General features: G+C 42.1%; 1 protein-coding gene across 1 annotated transcript; it reads left to right on the top strand.

The window, feature by feature from the left end:
• Window positions 1–6,439: 6,439 nt before the first annotated feature.
• On the top strand, window positions 6,440–16,952 carry PYGO1 (pygopus family PHD finger 1). Its single transcript, XM_069026074.1, has 3 exons — window positions 6,440–6,560; window positions 10,970–11,055; window positions 12,828–16,952. The coding sequence occupies exons 1-3, from the start codon at window positions 6,512–6,514 to the stop codon at window positions 13,947–13,949; spliced, it is 1,257 nt and encodes a 418-aa protein (XP_068882175.1). The 5' UTR covers window positions 6,440–6,511; the 3' UTR covers window positions 13,950–16,952.
• The last annotated feature ends 1,281 nt before the right edge of the window (window positions 16,953–18,233 follow it).

Here is an 18,233-nt window from a genome sequence, read left to right on the forward strand (position 1 = left end):
ACAGACGTAATAGCCTAAAACAATGCCACCGAACTACTTGCATATAGCCTTTTTTTATGACAGGTTATGTAACTGAAGTTGGAAGTCAGGTAGTTTACAGCACAGACTGTAAAATAATAATAATACTAAAAAAAGAATTCCTTTAAAATTATTCCTGTTAGCAACTGTCCAGCTTTGGAATAGATCTTGAATATTTAAAAGTCAGTAACAGCTTGCTCGGTCTCTACCAAATAAAACAATTTGGCTTTGCTTTACACAAAACTTGCAGTCAAGGCAGAATGAATCCCCTGAGATCAACATTTCCAGCTTCAAAGGATAAGTAAACTCCAGGCCTGAGCTCTAAGTATTTCAGCTACAATTCTTCTGCTAAATCAAAAGCAAGACAACCTCTAGTTCATAGTAGGAAGAATTCTGCCTTTTAAAACACTTTTCAGGAAAATGGCTATATTAAAGAGGAGAGCACCCTCATTTTTTTTCTACACTGCTTCCTTGTGATGTACCCAGGGTAAGATAAAATCATTGAGGGACAGCCATTGTAGCACAGCTGACAGTCCCAGTCAGTCCCCAGGACTGAATCTGTGCTGGGAGAGGCTCAGAGGTCACATCCATGCTGAGCTGTTGAGCACTGGCCAGGGATGGGACCCCGGTACCCAGCACTGCTGGGTGCTGCCATAGCCTGGGGTTTAGAGGTTTCAGCCCAAGGGAGAAGGTTGCCATTTATAGTTAGGATGGCTGGAAAGAGCCTTTTAATAGGAGCACTCTGCAACTCAGTTTAGCATTCAACAAGGTTTTAAGAGTTTATGATGATGTTTCTTTTTTGTAGCTCAGTTGGGCCGAAACTTAGAGCACAGCCCTGCAGCAGCAGATAAGTAAATGAGAGGATCCCCAGAGGAACAGCCATATAGCATCCTAAAACCTCTGCCACAAAATTTCAGATTTGAAGTTGTCCCCACCAGACATAATACATGCCAAGTAATTTAATCCAGTTTGGTGTTTTCAGGCAGATAGTGCAAGTATTTAAAATAATTCTACATCCTTTTCTTGAAATCCTGGATTTCATGTGAATTTTAGCCTGGGGATTAGGGAAGCTCCTCTCAGATGTAATGGATGAGCGCAGCATCTATGTAACTAGGTCACGGTGTACTTAGGCATATTTAGTTATCTGTTCTTGTGTTCTTCCCTACTTTAGTGGCACAATAAATGAAAGAGGGAGCTAAGTTGGATTTATCTCCTCTCAAAGGATGAGAGAAGAAATTTCATAGTGGAGTTTTTTTGCTGCATTTTCTAACAATGTTTGTGATATGTTTTCTTTCATTGTGCATTTTGAAAGCAAAGTGCAGAAATTAAATGCTTCCCTCTCTTTTCATCAGACCATGATAAAAGGGAAATTCAAAGGATTCAAGATGATGATCCAGAAAGAGCAAAGAAATTGCATTTCTTTCCTTTCCCCACAAAGTGTCCCCATTTCACCATTCGTTGCTCAACAGGAGACCACCTCTGAGTAGGCAGAAGTCCAGTTTGCATAGAAGCCTACAGAAGTTTCTTAAAAGTGTATTTGTCCCTTTCTAAAATGTATTATATTGCAGTTAACATGGCAAACAGAAAGTTTCCTTTTACTTATCACAGAGGTTGTATCTATCGTGGTGACTTGAAGATCAAATGAGGTTTTTTAATGCATATATATACACACACATGCACTGGATTTCTTGTGAAAACATTTGTTCCTTGGTGTATATGTAGATGTAAATACAATAATTAAACTTAAGTTCCTGGGTAATCAATATCATCTTTATATTTTAATTTTTTAGGTACTAATTTTATACATTGGATATAGAATTTTATAGTTTAAAACTATTGGAAATTTGTAGATTTTAACACTTTATAAGTTGTGTGTTGTTGGCAAGAGTGTCTGCGTGCATTGAAGCTGCTTTTTTTCTGAGATACTTGAGCATACACGTTTTAGATGCAAGCTGAAAAAATTAATGAGCACAAAAAAAAACCCGTACATCAATTATTCTCACTAGGTTTCATAACTATGAGCTTGCTTTGAACTTAAAAAATTTTGTTCCAGTATAGATATGACACTAGAGTGCCCTTTGTACATCTCAGACCTTTTTTGATCAGTTCACTAATAACATGTCTTGCAAAGCTTAGAAAAATGTGTTTCATCAGCCAATGATTTGCAATGTGATTAGACAAAGGCATGATCATTCTCAGACTTCTGTCATATAGAAGAAAACTAATGCAATGGGCTACAGAAAAAAAAATCTTACATTCCTTCATGGATCAAGTCATAAACCAATATATTTTGCACTTTTTTCCTACAGTGTTGTATTCATTTCAGATTGAAATTGAGACATGAATAAATGATTAATTAGATTTTGTTTTGTAGTTTATATTATGTGGCTGAGTGGCTAGTGCAGAAGTTTAGACAGTCCTAATTTTTGCTGATTAAAAGCAGAAATGAAACCGATGCGGGCTGGTGAGGCCTGGTTTATGTCACCAGAACAGATGTAGCATTCACTGGCAGGCAGAGCAGTTTGCACTGTAATGGCTTCAATGACTTGTGCTCAAACTGTTTCAGTTAGAGTTACAACCCCTCAGATTGGGGGAGATGCTCTATGCTCTCCATCTGACAGACCCAGAAGAGACCCATTTGACACACTTTCCCAGAGTAGTATCAGCTGCATAACCAGCCAGGTTAAAAAGGCCTGAAAAGCACATCTCAGTGTAACTTGTAAACGTGCACGTGTGTTCAGTTTACTACCAACAAAGGGAGGCGTAAAGGAGGAGAACAAATGAATCTGGAGGAGAGGTGTAACTCCAGCAGAACAACAAACCCAGATTTTTAGTGTTGTCTCAGGCCTGACACAAACTCCCTCCAGCCTTGATAAACAGTGGTGCTGTGAAACATGTACGAGGTTGTAGAATTAGCACTTAAATTTGTAGAACATGAAAAAAGGCCTTTTAGAAAAATGAATTATTGTTTTATTTCCCCTCAGAGCAAGTGGAGGAATCAAATCTACTGATGCTGCAATACTGTTACAAGTTAAGACTATTGCAATCCAAATTTCCTTAAATGTGTCCCTTTTTTCCAGCTCAGCACTTTCTCTCTGGGTGGAAGAGACTACTGGCTGCTTGACTTGTGTGTCCATGTGCCAGAAAACCTGCCCAGGTGCTCTGAGATGCTGTACTTTGGCACTGCCCTTCTGCAGGAGCCTGCTGGTCTCCCAGGTCTGTGTCAATTGCACAGGGGCTGATTTCTGTCTGTGTGGAAAATCTTCTGCAACTAGCTCGTAAATCAGAGTAAAGCTCTGTGTGTATCGGAGAACTTTCTGTATTTTTGAACATACATAGCTTACATGAGAGAAAAACATCTGTATTTTCCCCTGGTACTGGAAGTGGCAGAGTTACATAGTTAGCCAGTTTCTGGCTTTTTTTCTTTTGATGTCATGCTTTTTTCTTTACTGATTTTATTCCTCTGAGATAGTATCTTGGCCCCTGTAAAATCAAATAGAATGAAATTTTCACTTTTTCCTTTTCTGAATTCCTTAAACATCAGTAGAGTTCTCTAAGGTGGTTTTTTTACTGCTAGCACATTTGCATACATTTGTATGTTGTCAAAATGGGCTTCTATGCTCTGCTACTCTCTGCTCCTGAGATATGCAGTAAATACGCGTGGAAAAAATGCTATAAAAATCTGTTATGGTTCCAAGACTGGCTGATTTTTCTCTCCTAAAACTGTTAAGCGGTGTTGAATGTTCAGACGCTACTACAACAATTAGTAAAAAAACTTCCTTTGCCTTCTGGTATTTTGTACAGAAAGACTCTTTTAGTAGCCTTGTTTTTAATTGGAATTCAGAAGGGAAAGAACTTAGAAGTTATCAAACCAGCTCCTCTATACTTAATAACATTTTTAGGTCTGATCAGTCACATGGTTGAAGTTATTGTTATCTCACCAAAGCCACCCTTTTAACAGTCAGGACGAGTTATACTGAATGACAGTATTTGTTCACAGCTGAGTACTCTGGCAGGGAGGAAGAGCTTTCTGTGTGGTTGGTTACTGTTAAAAAGAAGAAAATTATTTCAGAATGACAGAATCATTACAGTTCAAAAGGACTTTGGAGGTCTTGACTTTGAGTCCAGCCTTTTGCACAAAGCAAGTTTAATGCTGAACTTGGGCCAGGCTATTCTGGGTTTTGCCTAGCTGGAAGCTCATTTCAAATTGTGGGTCTCATTTTTCTGTCACACTCCACTGTGAAGGGCTTTGTCTCTTTTCCTGGTAACTTCCACTTAGGTGTTGGAGGGTTGTGAACTGGCTACCCCTAAGCCTTCTTAATTAATGCCAGATTTTGGGAGGAAGAAATGTTGGAGTAACTTTAAGGACAACCAATGAGCAGTGAGGCTTATCAGGCGGTGAATAGTGTGTTGTAATGAGAACTTCTGTAGATTTTTGGGGAATATTTGGGATGCTGGTGTAGCAGGCACTTGAGCCAGTGAATTAGTTCCTTTCACACACCACATCAGCTATTTCCAGTGAGAGTTTAGAAGTGTAAAGTTAGTCCAACAGGATTCTCACAGATTGCTCACGAACGACCTGAGCCAGTTAAAAGCTGAATTTGGATGAACAGCGCAACAGACATAATTTTTTGCAACTAGAGCACTGGGTTAAATCTGAATTCCCAGCTCACATTTCTGATGCAGACAATCTCCCCGCAGGAACCTTTATAGGCTCAGTGACATCAATCTGCGCATTCGTAATTACAGTCTACATGCCATTACACGGCAGCAGTGCACAAAGCTTGTGCAGCCCTGGGAGAATCAGTTGGGCCTGCAGCAAGCTCTGTCACAGAAAAGGCAAATCTCTTCATAGATAAGGTGCATCTTCCTCCAAATACAGACAAGCTCACACCCACCTTGCTAATAACAGGCTCTACTTCTCCTCAGTAAGATTACACAAAATCAAGCAGCATGTCCCATGAGAATACTGGCGGTGCGCTGTACTTCGAGGCATGCGTATCTGGGATCGCTGCAAAGTAAGAGACTGTGGACAAATAAAAATGATGTCTAGGGAAGGGCAGAAAATGACATTACTTTCTCCACTTTACTTTTGCATTTTGCATGCCTAACTAAGAGTCATACCAATATCTTAACCTTCATATGAATGTAACTTTTTCCCCTCAGAAAAAGTCTTCCAAAGAGTACCAAGAGTACCAACTATCTATCTAACAAGAAGGTACATAGCACTAACAGGTATTGTGAAGTCAGGTGTGCATGCTGTACAGCTGGGCATTTTTTTTATCCCGCTTACGGGAGAATAAATCTTTATTCAAATGGTACTTTTAATGCAGTTGATTAACAATTTTGATCTAGATCAAGAACTCCATATGTAACACCTCTAAAACGCAGCCACTTCAGACGACGGGAAACTGAGGCAGAATGCGTGTGCGCAAAATTACAGCGACACGGGCAGCGATTCATCTGTCGCCGTGTGTTTCCAAGGGTTCCGCAGGGTTAACCGACGCTGCGAGGGCACCAGCTGGGCCCAGTGGTTTGTGCGGTACCCCCAGGCCAGAGACTCGGCTGGCGGGTGACGCCTTTGTGCGGGGAGACCCTCCCTGAGGAAGGTCCTCCCGCCTGCCCGGCAGCCGCCGGAGCGTGGTACTCCAGCTATTCAGACACCCGCCCGCGTGGGCTTGGAGAACGGGAGTCGCAGCCCGGAGGCGGGAAGCAGGCGTGAGGCACGTGCCGCACCGGAGCCGCGCCGTGGAACCACTGGCGGCCGAGAGCCGGTCCCGGCCAGCGACTCCCCGCACGGCGGCCGAGGCTGCTCCCGCCGCGGTCCCTGCGCTCAGGGGCACTGTCGGCCCCGGCCAGCGCCGGGGCCGTCCCGCGGCCGGAACGAGCCCCGGCGGTGGCCGAGCGGAGGGTGGTGGCGCCGGCGGAGCCGCCCCAGCGCGGCGCCTTTGTTCCGAGCGGCGGCGCGGCCGGGGCCGCGGCAGTCCCGCCGCGCTCATGGCGGGAGCAGGGGGAGCGCCGCGGAGCGCCCCGCGGGAGCTGCCGCCCCTGCGCGCCCGGGAGCCGGCGGGCAAGGGGTGCTCGGCGCGCTGAGCGGCGCCGTGTCCGGCGGGGGCGCTGCGCGGGGCCCGGCAGCCCCGGCGGCGGGGGCCGGGCGAGGCGGCTGCCCGCATCCTGCGGGGGCCCTGTCCGGCGCGGCTCGGCGCTCCGCGGATCCCAGGGGGGCCCCCAGGCAGCGGCGCTCCGCTCGCCGGACCCCGCCTAGCCTGGCCCCCCCCCCCCCCGTGCTGCAGCGGAGCCCTCCCGCGCCCAAACTTTGCAAAGTCTCGTAGCTCCGCTGCTGGGGCGGCGGCGGCTACGGCAGCAGCGGGCGGGGGCGGCGGCGGAGGAGGCGGGGGCGGAGGGGGCGGGGTGCGGGCCGGCGGCGGCGGCGGCAGCAGCATCAAAGAGCCCCGATTCCTGGTGCCCTGGGAGCCATGCGCTGCTGTCTGTAATGTCAGCGGAACAGGAGAAGGACCCCATCGCGCTGAAGAGATCCCGAGGTACGGCAAGGGCCGGGCCGGGCCCGGGGGTGGCCGCCGCCGGGGCCTGGCTCCTGTGCGGAGCGCTGGCCGAGCCGCGGGATGCGCGCACCGCCCGCGCCGCCGCTTCCCGCCGGGCTCCCCTCGCCGCGCAGCGCGGGCCGGGCCGCCCCCGCTGCCGTCCCTCCCTGCGGCTGCGGCGGGGCCGGCGGCGCGGGGGCCGCTCGAAGTTTGCTCGGTGGGGCCCGGCCGGGCCCCGCGGGCTCCCGCAGCCTCCGGGCCTTGAAAAGCAGCCCCGGGGCTCGCTGTGCGCGCAGGTGTGCCCCGCAGGGGAGGGCGGTGTGCGGTCCTGTCTCTTGTGTGTCTGGGGATGTGCAGCGCATTAGTATGCAGCGAGCATACTGCTGGTGCAAGGGAATACGGCGGCACTGCCACATGTCCGAGTTCGTGCTGATGCAGAGCCCATAAATTACACTTGAGTGTTCGCTTTTCTGCCGCCAGTCCTGGCTATGTGCTTGAGTCTAGTTGGGGTTTTGTCTTTCCCTTTCCGGGAGAAAAAAAAAAAATCGAAATATTATTCTTTACTAATAACACTGGTGTTTGGCTCTGGTAAGGTTCGAAGTATGCGTTTCTTTGAAAGATGTAGGGAGAAGGGTAGAAATGCAGTGTCTCCGTCGACTTCGGCAGTGTAGCTGACTTTAATGGCAGTGGCACATCAGCCTGCGTAGCGATAGTTGTGTCGTTATGGTCCTTAGACACAGAAATGCCTTAGACACAGAATTATTTCTGAATGAAATAATCAAAGACAGTAGGGTGGGTGACTGAGTTGGGTGAAAATCGTGGCAAAATTATAAAATTTGCAATTTAGTGCTTCTCGGTTTTTTGCCTCCTGTTTTGCCCCTGAAATTCTATTGTTCTTGACGTTTTAAGCTTTTTTTCTGGTTGGATAAGTGGGAAAAGGTGCAGATTCCACGGTGCACGTTGTCATTGATTTACAGGTTGCTTTTCAGAAACTGTTATAGTAACAGCTGGATTGCAACCTTGAAAATGAGAGAATGAAAACACACGGCAGTGTTACAAAGGAGACTGGGATTCATTAGACTCCTCCACTCTCAAGCCCCGATTCTGCAAATATTTAAGCATATATGGCTTCGCGTGCTGGAGTTACGCGCCGAGTTCCACCCGATTACAGCTTAGTATCAAAACTGTTTACAGTGTCAGAGCCTCAGAACAGGGTCACCAAACCCGGTTGAAATGAGACTATTTTTAGTTCTCTGTCTATAATGAAAAGTTTTTTCAGTCATTTATGTTTGTTGGGAAAGCATTCTTACTGAGATAAAGCACCGTTTAAAAAGACTCTGGCATCCACCCTCTAAAAACCTAGACAGAGATTTGTCAGTGAATATGAAAATATTCCATACTGTATTTGTAGTATGTTAAGTATGGCATAAATTAGGTGCTAAGTCAAAATCCCATAATGTGCAAACAAAACTACAACTTGCAGTTCTCCTGACTCGCGCTGAAAATGTCCGTCTTGTGTATGTATGAAGTAAAAGAGAATATGAGGCTTATCTCTTCTCCTTTGCCCAAATGTGAATGGCTGAAATTAATTTTAGCTGTAGTTTAATGGGGGAATAGTTATCAGATAAATATTTTTATATTTAGGTCCACATGAGATAGATGATGTCCCAGTCAAAAGGATTGTATTTTTGCCTGAAAAATTAGTCTCGGACAATGAATAATTTTTCATTAGTGCAGCGTTCCAAAATGCTCGGTGCCCCTTTAATGAAAGTCTGTGTGGTAGGTACCAAAAGTGACTTTGTGGAAAGTTTCTTTTGGCTGCATGAAAATGAGCCTTATTCACTCTTTTTGGAGGTATGCTAGGACTAACGTTCTGTTTCCTTTCATATATAAATTAAATCATTATAGAACCCACAGGGAAAATATAAATTCTTAGGGCTGAATTAAATCATTGGCCTCACACAGTGGGAACTGAAAATACAAAAGCTTTGTGCCTTTCCAGACACAGGACTCCCTTCTGTAAACTGAGGCATGTGAATGGCTTCGCCCACGAAAGTAATTCAGGTAGAAATTGCTGGAACTTGTCACTGGAATTCTAATGTTTATATGCTTATGCTTTTGAAGACTGATATCCCAGAGAGAGAATTTATACGTAGCTTTATAAAGTTTTAACTTCAGCGACTGTAAACCAGCACTTGTGTATGACCTTCAGTATTCTACTTGATCACAAATTTACTGATGTCTGTGCTGCTAGTTGTTGAATTTATTAAAAGAAATCTGGATATTTGTAATATTTTGCTATCAGCAATTAATGCCATTTATGTTTTAAGAGTACAGAGACACAAAGAGGAGTGTATTTTATGCTGTTGTGAAGATTAGTGTTTGCGGTCCAATCTTACACTGAATTTAGGAATGCTGGAGAAAAAGCTGATAGAAAGTGCAGGAACAGTTTTGAGAAAATAGATTATCAAGAAGGTGATTTATAGAGTTGAAATTTAAGGGAAATTTGCCATCATTCTTTATGTAAAACTTTAGGCCGTGATCATTTAGTATCTACAGGTAATGCAGTGGCAATGCTTCATAGCACACTAAGTATATGCAGGATTTTATATTCTAAATCAAGGCAAAAATTCTCTTTTTTTTAAAGAGACTTTTCCCTAGTTTCTCTGATGGTAGCTTAGACCACAATATGCTGTGTGCAAGCATGAGTTTATTTTAAGAACTTGATTGTGACATCGTGCCCTTGTCTTTGAAATTCAGACTTAAAATTTGATGGGTGTTGATCTGGGATATCCATGTATCTTCCTTATGTGCAATGAAAAATGAAATCAAATTTCAACAGTTTCAGCTGAAACCAAAGGGAACTCATTGAAGGAGAGGCAGAACTGGATTCTTACTTGAAGTAGGACCAGTAAATTCCCCGAAACCTCCAAAAAAAGGAGGCAGGGAGGAAGGAAGTGCTAGGAGTGAGAATTTGTCAGGCCTCCTTGGATCAGGAGTATTTGAAATAGCTTTTGGTCTGTGTACAGTAGGTCTGCTGCTTCCCTGTGAGAAGAGACTGTGTTGCTGAACAGTCCTAAAGCCAGTTTACCTGTCTGCTGGGAACACTTATCTAACACAGAGCAGTATCATGTGATACGTTGTGCCACTTTACATAATACTGTTGATAATTCACAGTTATCTCCAGGTTGTCTTTGGTGATGAAGACCTGTGTGTTCAGCTGGATGCTTGCATCTTGATAAAGTTTGACTCATATTCTGAATATGAATTTTAAACAAACAACAGTAAAATTTTTTGGTTGGATTGTCTGCTTACAGTTCTATGCTGTTACTATATAGTTACATAAAAGAGCAATATCTTAATGGCCCTGAGAAAAAAAGGAATTAATATAGTTTCTTAATGTAATGCTGTTAGTACTTCAGCGTGTGTTGCTCTCGTCAACGTGAAAATGCTTCTACATACTTCAGCTCAGGGATTTCTTTGCATTCCCCTATCATGGAAATTTCGCTTGAGCCCCATGAAGATGGACTGACTGGGATAATAATGAGTGTGCTAGATATGTTCTTCATCTATGGTCTAACTAGGGTCTTAAAAATGAAAGCCGCAGTTTATACGACTTTGAGAGCTTGTCCCACTCTTGTGAGGGGTGAAGAGGAATCCCAGGTGAAGTACAGATATTTCTTTGTATTGCTCAGGGTCAAGTCTGATTGAATAACTAGTGAAATGAACATTCCTTACTTCTTTTTGTGCCAAAACAGCCTTGCTCAGTCATTCTATGAGGTTTCTGCAGAGGTGGGCTGGTTCACTTAGAGCCCCTCTTATTTTCAGCAGGTGTCTTTTTGTTCGATCAAGTCTTGGATTTAGTGAAATTTAGATCTGATACACTGGAGGTTCGTCTAAACAACGTGGCAGGTTCTCAGTGGTTTTTATTCACAGATCGACTACTGTTTGCTTTTCCTTCACGGGGGATTATAACACTCCATTGTATATTGCTACACTGAGTTTGATAAACACTGTGTCTGTGTAAGTTCAATAAGAGGGGAGTCTTAGGCACGGCCTTATGCAGTTCTTTTGAAAGTTTAATGAGTTATAAAAAGAAGAAATACTTCTAACTGGTGACGTGGAGATGTTAAGAACCAAGGAACAGATGAAAATAAAATAAATGGAAATGTTTATTCCAATGGAAATGAGCAGAATGGGACACTGAAGTGATAGCAGACAGGGGTATAGGAGAGATTGTTAGCTTATCTCCACATGCGTGCTCCTTAAGCAATTGCAACATAAGGCACCAGAGTCAATCCGAGTTCAGTATTTGTAACAGATATCTGTTGCTATGGCAGTTACTGGCAAACTTACAATACAGTCTGTAAGAAAACTAATGCATTATTGCATTGATTGACATCTTGTAGGTGGTGACAGTGGATTGGATGGGTTAGGAGGACCAGGAGTTCAGCTTGGAAGCCCCGATAAGAAAAAGCGCAAAGCAAATACACAGGTAAATTCCCCTTGCTTCTTTTGAATTCTCCTAAGTAGTGCACTCAAATGTTGTTTGCTGGCGTGACTATCTCTCATTGTTTGGAATATCAGTTGGTTGTCACAAATAGCAGCTACATACCGAATATTTTGGTTTTACTGTGAAGTTGAAATCTTCCTAATGCTAGTTATTTGCACCAAAGTTATTTTAATCTCCATAAGTTGCCAAAGATATATAAAGAGAAGAGCACAGTGAGACTGCAAAAACTTGTATTTTTACCATATGGATTTGATTCTGAGACAGACTTTTTTTTAATGACTTTGTAGCCATTGGTAGAAATCTGTACAGCGGGAGTAGTTGCCATGAGACTGCTTCTCTCCCTACTTTTATTCCTGTATGTGTAGGTTTGTGGGCTAATGAATCAGTACAGTTTGTTAATGCTTTGACCAAACTCTTGGCATACTGCCCAAGTGATTTTCAAGCAAAAGCTTTGAGGCAGGTACAGCTCCTTTCCAGTGAATCCCTGCAGTTTGACATTTCTATGCAGTTTTTCTTTCCAGAAAAGAAAGCCTCGATACAAAACATCTTAAGCAATTGGATATCTGTAGTGCAGAGTTTTCCTTTGTGTGTTCATTCAGCTTTGAGTGAGAGTATCTGTTAATTTGGTACTGCCCAGTGGGAATAATTTTATTTATGTAGGCATAACAATCACTTTCTCTTAGGCCTATGCAGAGTCCATTGAGATGTGGAACTGTTTTCTTCATTTTTGTTTTGTTTTAAAGTAGTCACGGTGAAACCTGCTCTGAGAAATATTCAGTTACTTTACAAGGTTTCACACGTCTTTCTTGGTGGAGTTTCCTTGTGTTCTAGAATGGTAATAACTCTAGAGGACATGCAGATTAGCTTCCATTCCTTCTGACCAGGTTCAAAATTTGCACTGCAGCAATTTTTTTTTCTTTTTTTAATAAATTTTAAGTCTTAGTTTATTAGCACTTAGGAGGAAATGCTTTCTGTGAGCACGGTTAGCATGAGGGTGAACCCAGTAGATGTGCCCTACAGGCTAGCCTAGAATGAATTTCAATTGTATAACTTCAGTGGTGACATTTAAACGGACTCTGGGCTCCATTAAACACTCGATTATGCTCTGTAACCAGAGCATAATCCTTGTATTTCGTACCTACTGACTGTGCTTTGCAGACTGTCCACAATCGCTGAATGCTCGTAAGGGATACCTCTGTTTGGTATAGAAATGTACGGCATAGAGTATTCCACAGACTACAGAAAATACCAGTCTGCTGACTCCTATATTCTGTATGCCTTTTTTAGAGTTAGAGTACCATTAGGTTTGTATATCCTCATAGAAGTGGGGTGTCTTGAGAGATGTATATTCAGTAACATGAACCCAAAATGAAGTTAGGGAAATGCTTCAAATCTGCTCTTCGATGTTTGGAAATACTTTGTGTATGGGTTTGTGACAACTGGATTTCCGCATTGTTGCTTGTCTTTTATAAAAGATTATGAAATAGAAGTCACAGATCAAGTCGTATTTTCAACTGCAATTTTTTTAGAACACTGAGACTACTATAAATCACAAAATTGTCTGGAGCCCAAGCTCCTCTCCTGCCTCTGTACTGAAATTTCAGACAGCCTGCCAGGGTACATTGGGTGAGTTTTACACAACAGCCGAACAGTTCTTTCAGCGGTTGTATTGCTAATCCCGGACCTTTGTGGTTGGTCTGTCTTGCAGGGAAATACTAAAACTAATTAAAATGTTGTATTTAAAATATTTGTAGGGGTCATCATTTCCTCCTCCATCTGAATACGCTCCACCACCGAACCCAAGCTCTGACCACCTTGTAGCTGCAAATCCATTTGATGACAACTATAATACTGTGTCTTATAAACCACTTCCTTCAGGAAATCCGTATTTCAGTAATCCCGGTTATCCTGGCTTTGGAGGCTATAATACTTTCAGAATGCCACCTCACGTACTGCCCAGAGTGTCCTCACCGTATGGTGCTTCTTACTCCCTCAGAAACCAACCACATCCTCTTCCTCAAAACCCTGTTGGCATGGGTTTTAGTCGACCCCATTCTTTCAGCTTTGGTCCACACGAGAACCCGGGTTTTGGGAATCAACCACCTTATAGCAGTGGTCAGATAAATCAAAATGTCAATATACCTGCTCAGCATTTCAGGCCAAATCCTGGGGAGAACTTTGGCCATTCTGGTCAGATACCTCACCCGGATGTGCCAACTAACTTTGGTCCTGGAAACAATCCAAATTTTCCGAATTCTCAGCTAGAGTCAAACCATTCTTTTGTTCCTCCACCAAATGCATACAACCAGACAAAATCATCGGCACAAAAGCAAGACTTTAGTCAAGGTGCAAGCAAAGCATCCAGCCAGAACACTGCTGCTCATCAGCATCATCACAGGACAGAGGACATTGTAAGTCAAGGTAACAGTGACCTGAAGAATGTTACTCGAAACAGTGTGGTAGATCAGGATAACAGCCATTCTAATAGTGCTGATAACACCAATGCTGGCCACTCAAATGGGACTCAAACCAAGTCCCGCCAGCCTCGAGGTACTGCTGAAGGATGCAACTCTGAAAAGAGCAGCAAAACACCCCTCCATCCCAGTCGTCATGGGCACTCGTCCTCTGAACCAGTCTATCCGTGTGGAATTTGTACACACGAGGTCAATGATGACCAGGACGCCATCCTGTGTGAAGCCTCTTGTCAAAAATGGTTCCATCGGATCTGTACAGGCATGACAGAGTCAGCCTATGGCCTTCTCACAGCAGAGGCATCGGCAGTGTGGGGCTGTGACACCTGCATGGCTGACAAGGACGTGCAGTTAATGCGCACGAGAGAGACTGCGGGACCGCCTGCACTGAACACAGAAGGCTGACAGCCTGAATGGATGCTGGTGGAGGAAATACTTGCTACGAAAATTCAGTTACAAATTGGGTACTTCACTTTCTGCAGACAATCAGTTGTGTTTGATTGCTGTCATCTTTTTTTCCGTAATTTGTTTTCATTCATAAACTTTCATCTCAGCTTTTGTACTCTTAAGTTTTATGTGTCCAAATGTTTTACAGGATGGAATATTTTTTTATTTCTGATTAAACTGTAACTGACAACTGATCGGAAGTAGGGTGAGCGCTGACAATATTATTGAAGGAAAAATGTGCCTGTATGAATAGCCCTAATTTGCTAGTGTGTATTAATGTTTTAACTAACACTAGCATCTAGTGCTTGGTTTTAATGGTACTATATTTGCAAGTACTCATTACTTTCTTTTTTTCTTTTGGCGTGAATGTCTGTTATTGATGTTCTTGCTAGCCTTTCTCTGAATATAGTGGAGATGACATGGAGGAATGTGCAGTACTAATAGTTGTTATTTTAGGGTAAATAAAGAGAATTTTGTATATGCTTTTTCCTACTTTTGAAGGAAAGCATTAATGTGCCATTCAAAAATCATGAATTCCTGCTTAGTAACACAATGAAACCTGCTAACTATTACACATTTCTGTTTCCTTGAAAAGGCAATAATGTCTTTTGACTTCTCAGCAATTACTTGCTGAAGGCTCTCGCTAGGTCTTGCATTATTTGGAAATTGTTGCAAACTAGGATTAAATTGGAAAAAGAACAGATCGAGTTTATGAAGTCCACTGCTTTAAATCTAGAGAATGCCAAAACTAGGGTTGCACATATAACCTTAATTCTTTTATCTTGAGGGCACACCTTGGGATACAGTCTGTGCATCTGTCACGGTTGTGCAGTCATGCACCTCTCTCTCATTCTTTCTCGCTGATGGTTCCAGTCTCCTGCCTCAGTGCTGCCTGAGACCTGTGAATGAACTAGTGCACGGAAAGTCCTGGCCAGCTTCTAGGGCTGTCAGCTACAGCCTGCTCAGTCACCCTGAGCTTACACAGTCCACTTGGCATGAAGGAGGGGGCAAGGCAATGGAGTGTGCTCTGCACAGGCTCTGAATTGCATTATAATTTGGCTAGCAAAGTCTTAAAACTAAATTCCCACCACTGCCTCTGCCAGTCTTTCAGTGAGGGAGTGGGAAATCTAAGCTGAAGAAAAAAAATACAGCTGCAATATCAGGTGAGTTTTGCTCACATCAGAACTAAGTAGTCGGAAGTTTAGCTCCTTTGCTAAACCTGATATCCTACTGACAAGTACGAATGGCACTAGAGCTTCTTGTGTGATGCTAAGAAATTCTATTTTAATAAGGCTAATTTGATCTTATTCTTGATCTCAAAAATAACTCCCCTTCTTTTTTGAGTGTCGGGAAGCATCTAGCCTTGAACAGTTCAGCCTTAGCAGTGCGATACAGTTGCATGCGCAACTGAAAAAGTTTCTTTAGAGAGAAATATTGGTTTGAATTAATAAAAAGAGGCACTGTAATAACAGCTTCTGCTTGTAATATGTACCACTGCTCTGGAAACAGTCTTTAAACAGCAATTAAATCATATGTCAAGCTCACAGGTACTAGTCATAGTTCCTTAATGTGATAAATTTTTCAGGTATGTGATGATGAGGGATATAGGAGTTTATAGAGAATACAGTCATCTAATAAAGAGGTAGTTTTTATGGTAAGCCATGCTAATGAATGAAAGTAAGGCCTGTTTGATAGTTCACCGTGATGTTTGATTTTAAATGGGCTCTACTGTGGTACATTCCTGGAAGATACTGTGCGGATCTACGCACACTTTTCACTTTTATTTTAAAAGTGAAAAGTTTTGCTGTGTAAGTGCAGTATTGCCTTTTTTTTTTTTTTTTTGGCTTGCCTCTCTTCAGGAAAAAGAAAATGATGTCTAAAGTGTAAGTGACATATTTCATATCTTGAGAATTTTCTTGTATGGAGATGTAAAGTGTAAGATAGATCCAGAGCTTCTGTTTTAATCCCTAGTAGCTTTAATTTATTACATTAACTAGACTTAATCTTGTTGTGTTAGAGGTGTGATTTTAAAACCGACAACAAAAAAACAAACAAGCAACAACCTCTGTTAGAGATTTATTCTTCAGTAGTTTTCCTAATGACTGACAGACTGTTTGAATTTGCTTTTGGTACCTGAAGTAGCGATTAAACCAAACCTTGTTTAGATAGATTAGTTCCTCTGGGAATCGGTTTAATCTCTGCAACAATTTGCACTGTGAATGTAATGGAGCTGGTCCACACCTACAGTAATGTAAATGAAATAAAAATCTTGCTCAGTGAAAATTCAGCAAAAGCTCCAGTGATGATATTGTTACCTTTCCCACTCCCACATCCCATGCCTCTTGTGAGAAGATTTTTGGGGCACTTGTTCTCAGAAGTCCAATTAATGTTTTAACATTTTGGAACGGACATTGTATTTAAAATAGCCATGTATTTCTTAATCTCTTCCTCGACCCAACATGAAGTTAATCAGGATATTAGTATTTAAATAGGGTGTTCTTAAAAACTTAAAATCAACTGGAATATCATTTTATAAGGCCTTAAATTGTTTATTTGTGAAACTTATTCTAACAATTTATTTTAGGTTTTTCTAAACTGGTACTATACTGGGTTTGTAACCTGGTAAATTTTCTGCATTTGTTAACCTGTAAGCTCAAGGCATTAGCAAATGTCAATTATATCAAATAAAAACAAATTAAAAACCCACCCCACGCTTGTTAGCGCACTGATCCTAGAGATATGACTGACAAGGATCTCCAGAAGTCATCCAGCCAATATGCTTGCCCTACTGATATGCTCTTGGCATACTTGAACTTTTTATCTAGACAGCAGTTATATTTTGGTTTTCTCTGCATGTATTGACTAGTAGTAGTTCAAGTATGCACAGGAAAAACAGCAGTCATGTTTAATTAGTAAGGTACTAGGAAAATGTCAGCTGATTAGCATTAGAAGTTAGTTCTAGATGATGGGTGGGAGGGAGGATGGGTGGGAGGGCTTACTAGAGTAGGTGAGTTTTTTTGTAATACTCTCTATGAAACAATTTGTATTGAACTCTCATGCGCTTCTTTCATTACTGGTGATTTAGACTGTACTGGTGCTGCACACCAAAAATATTGCAAAGATTTTGTAAATCTTGCAAACCTTAACATTTTTATGGGAAATGCCTGTGTCCTTTTCAAATAGTTTCTGGTCATGGACAGAAATGCAGCCTTTTATTGCTCCCAAATTTTTTTTCCCCCTAGGCTGAAATAAATAGGTATAAATTGGATTTTACTGTCCTTTGGTACTGGTACTGTGTACTTCTCTGCTAGTGACCAATTTTAAATCAGGAAACATGTAAGTGACAGTGCTGTATACAGACTAGAGGGCAGGTAGCAAAGATTCTGTTTCTTGCTGGTTTAGTCATTCCTTCTGCAACTTGAAACAAGCAGGTTGACTCTTTGTGCCTGTCTCTTCTTTCAGAAGATGGACCTGATGCTTACTTCCAAAGGTTGTTTAGAGGCCTAGTTATTATTTGAGATCTTCAGATGAAAGAAGCTAGAGCAAAGTAATGAAGTTTGCTCTACTTAAAACAAAAATATAATTTTGGGGGCCGCTTAAAGAAGATTATACTTTATGACCTCTGAAGTTTTTAATCTAAGAACCAGTTTTGTAATAACATTTTTCAGGCTTTATTTCAAGCATGGGAGAATTAATGAAGTCAGTGAAACTGCATGCACACAGTCAAGAATGTTTTAAAGTGTTTGCAGTTTGGGGCCTGAGATATTTGCAAGTGAAGTGCTTTTATGGTTTGAGATTTTTACAAAATTGGTGGTGTTAAACTGTAGCACCTTTTTAACATTTGTCTTTATTCCAACTTAATACAGTAACGCATCTGCATTAAATATATCCCTTTCATTTTATAAATAAACATTACCTGTCAGTAAAAGTATTGGTGTAGCATTTTAAAAAAAGGAAGTCATGCTTCTTATCATGTTGTATGTGACTTAAATGACTGTTTCATATTAAAACTAATCTTTCCTTATGTACTGCTTAAATATACCTGTTTTGGGATATCAGTTCAGTACTTTTTATACAATCTTGAATGTGTTCCACATTGGTGACATGTATTTTTGCAACAACTTTTTTGTTTTGATTTTAAATTAGAGCATGTCTGAAGTAATACATGCATTAGTGCTGTGGTGTGTGACAAAGTTAATGTATGTAATTCAAATTGGAAAAGTTTCCAGACTTTGTCCAACA

Source organism: Aphelocoma coerulescens, chromosome 10 (assembly GCF_041296385.1).
Source record: "Aphelocoma coerulescens isolate FSJ_1873_10779 chromosome 10, UR_Acoe_1.0, whole genome shotgun sequence".
NCBI classification, from domain to species: domain Eukaryota; kingdom Metazoa; phylum Chordata; class Aves; order Passeriformes; family Corvidae; genus Aphelocoma; species Aphelocoma coerulescens.

What these genes read in the sequence shown, in the direction of transcription:
- PYGO1 (XM_069026074.1), top strand. Translation starts at nt 6,512, where the DNA reads ATGTCAGCGGAACAGGAGAAGGACCCCATCGCGCTGAAGAGATCCCGA. An exon ending in CGCGCTGAAGAGATCCCGAG is followed by an intron (nt 6,561 to 10,969) that starts GTACGGCAAGGG and finishes GACATCTTGTAG; the next exon opens with GTGGTGACAGTGGATTGGAT. An exon ending in AGCGCAAAGCAAATACACAG is followed by an intron (nt 11,056 to 12,827) that starts GTAAATTCCCCT and finishes AAATATTTGTAG; the next exon opens with GGGTCATCATTTCCTCCTCC.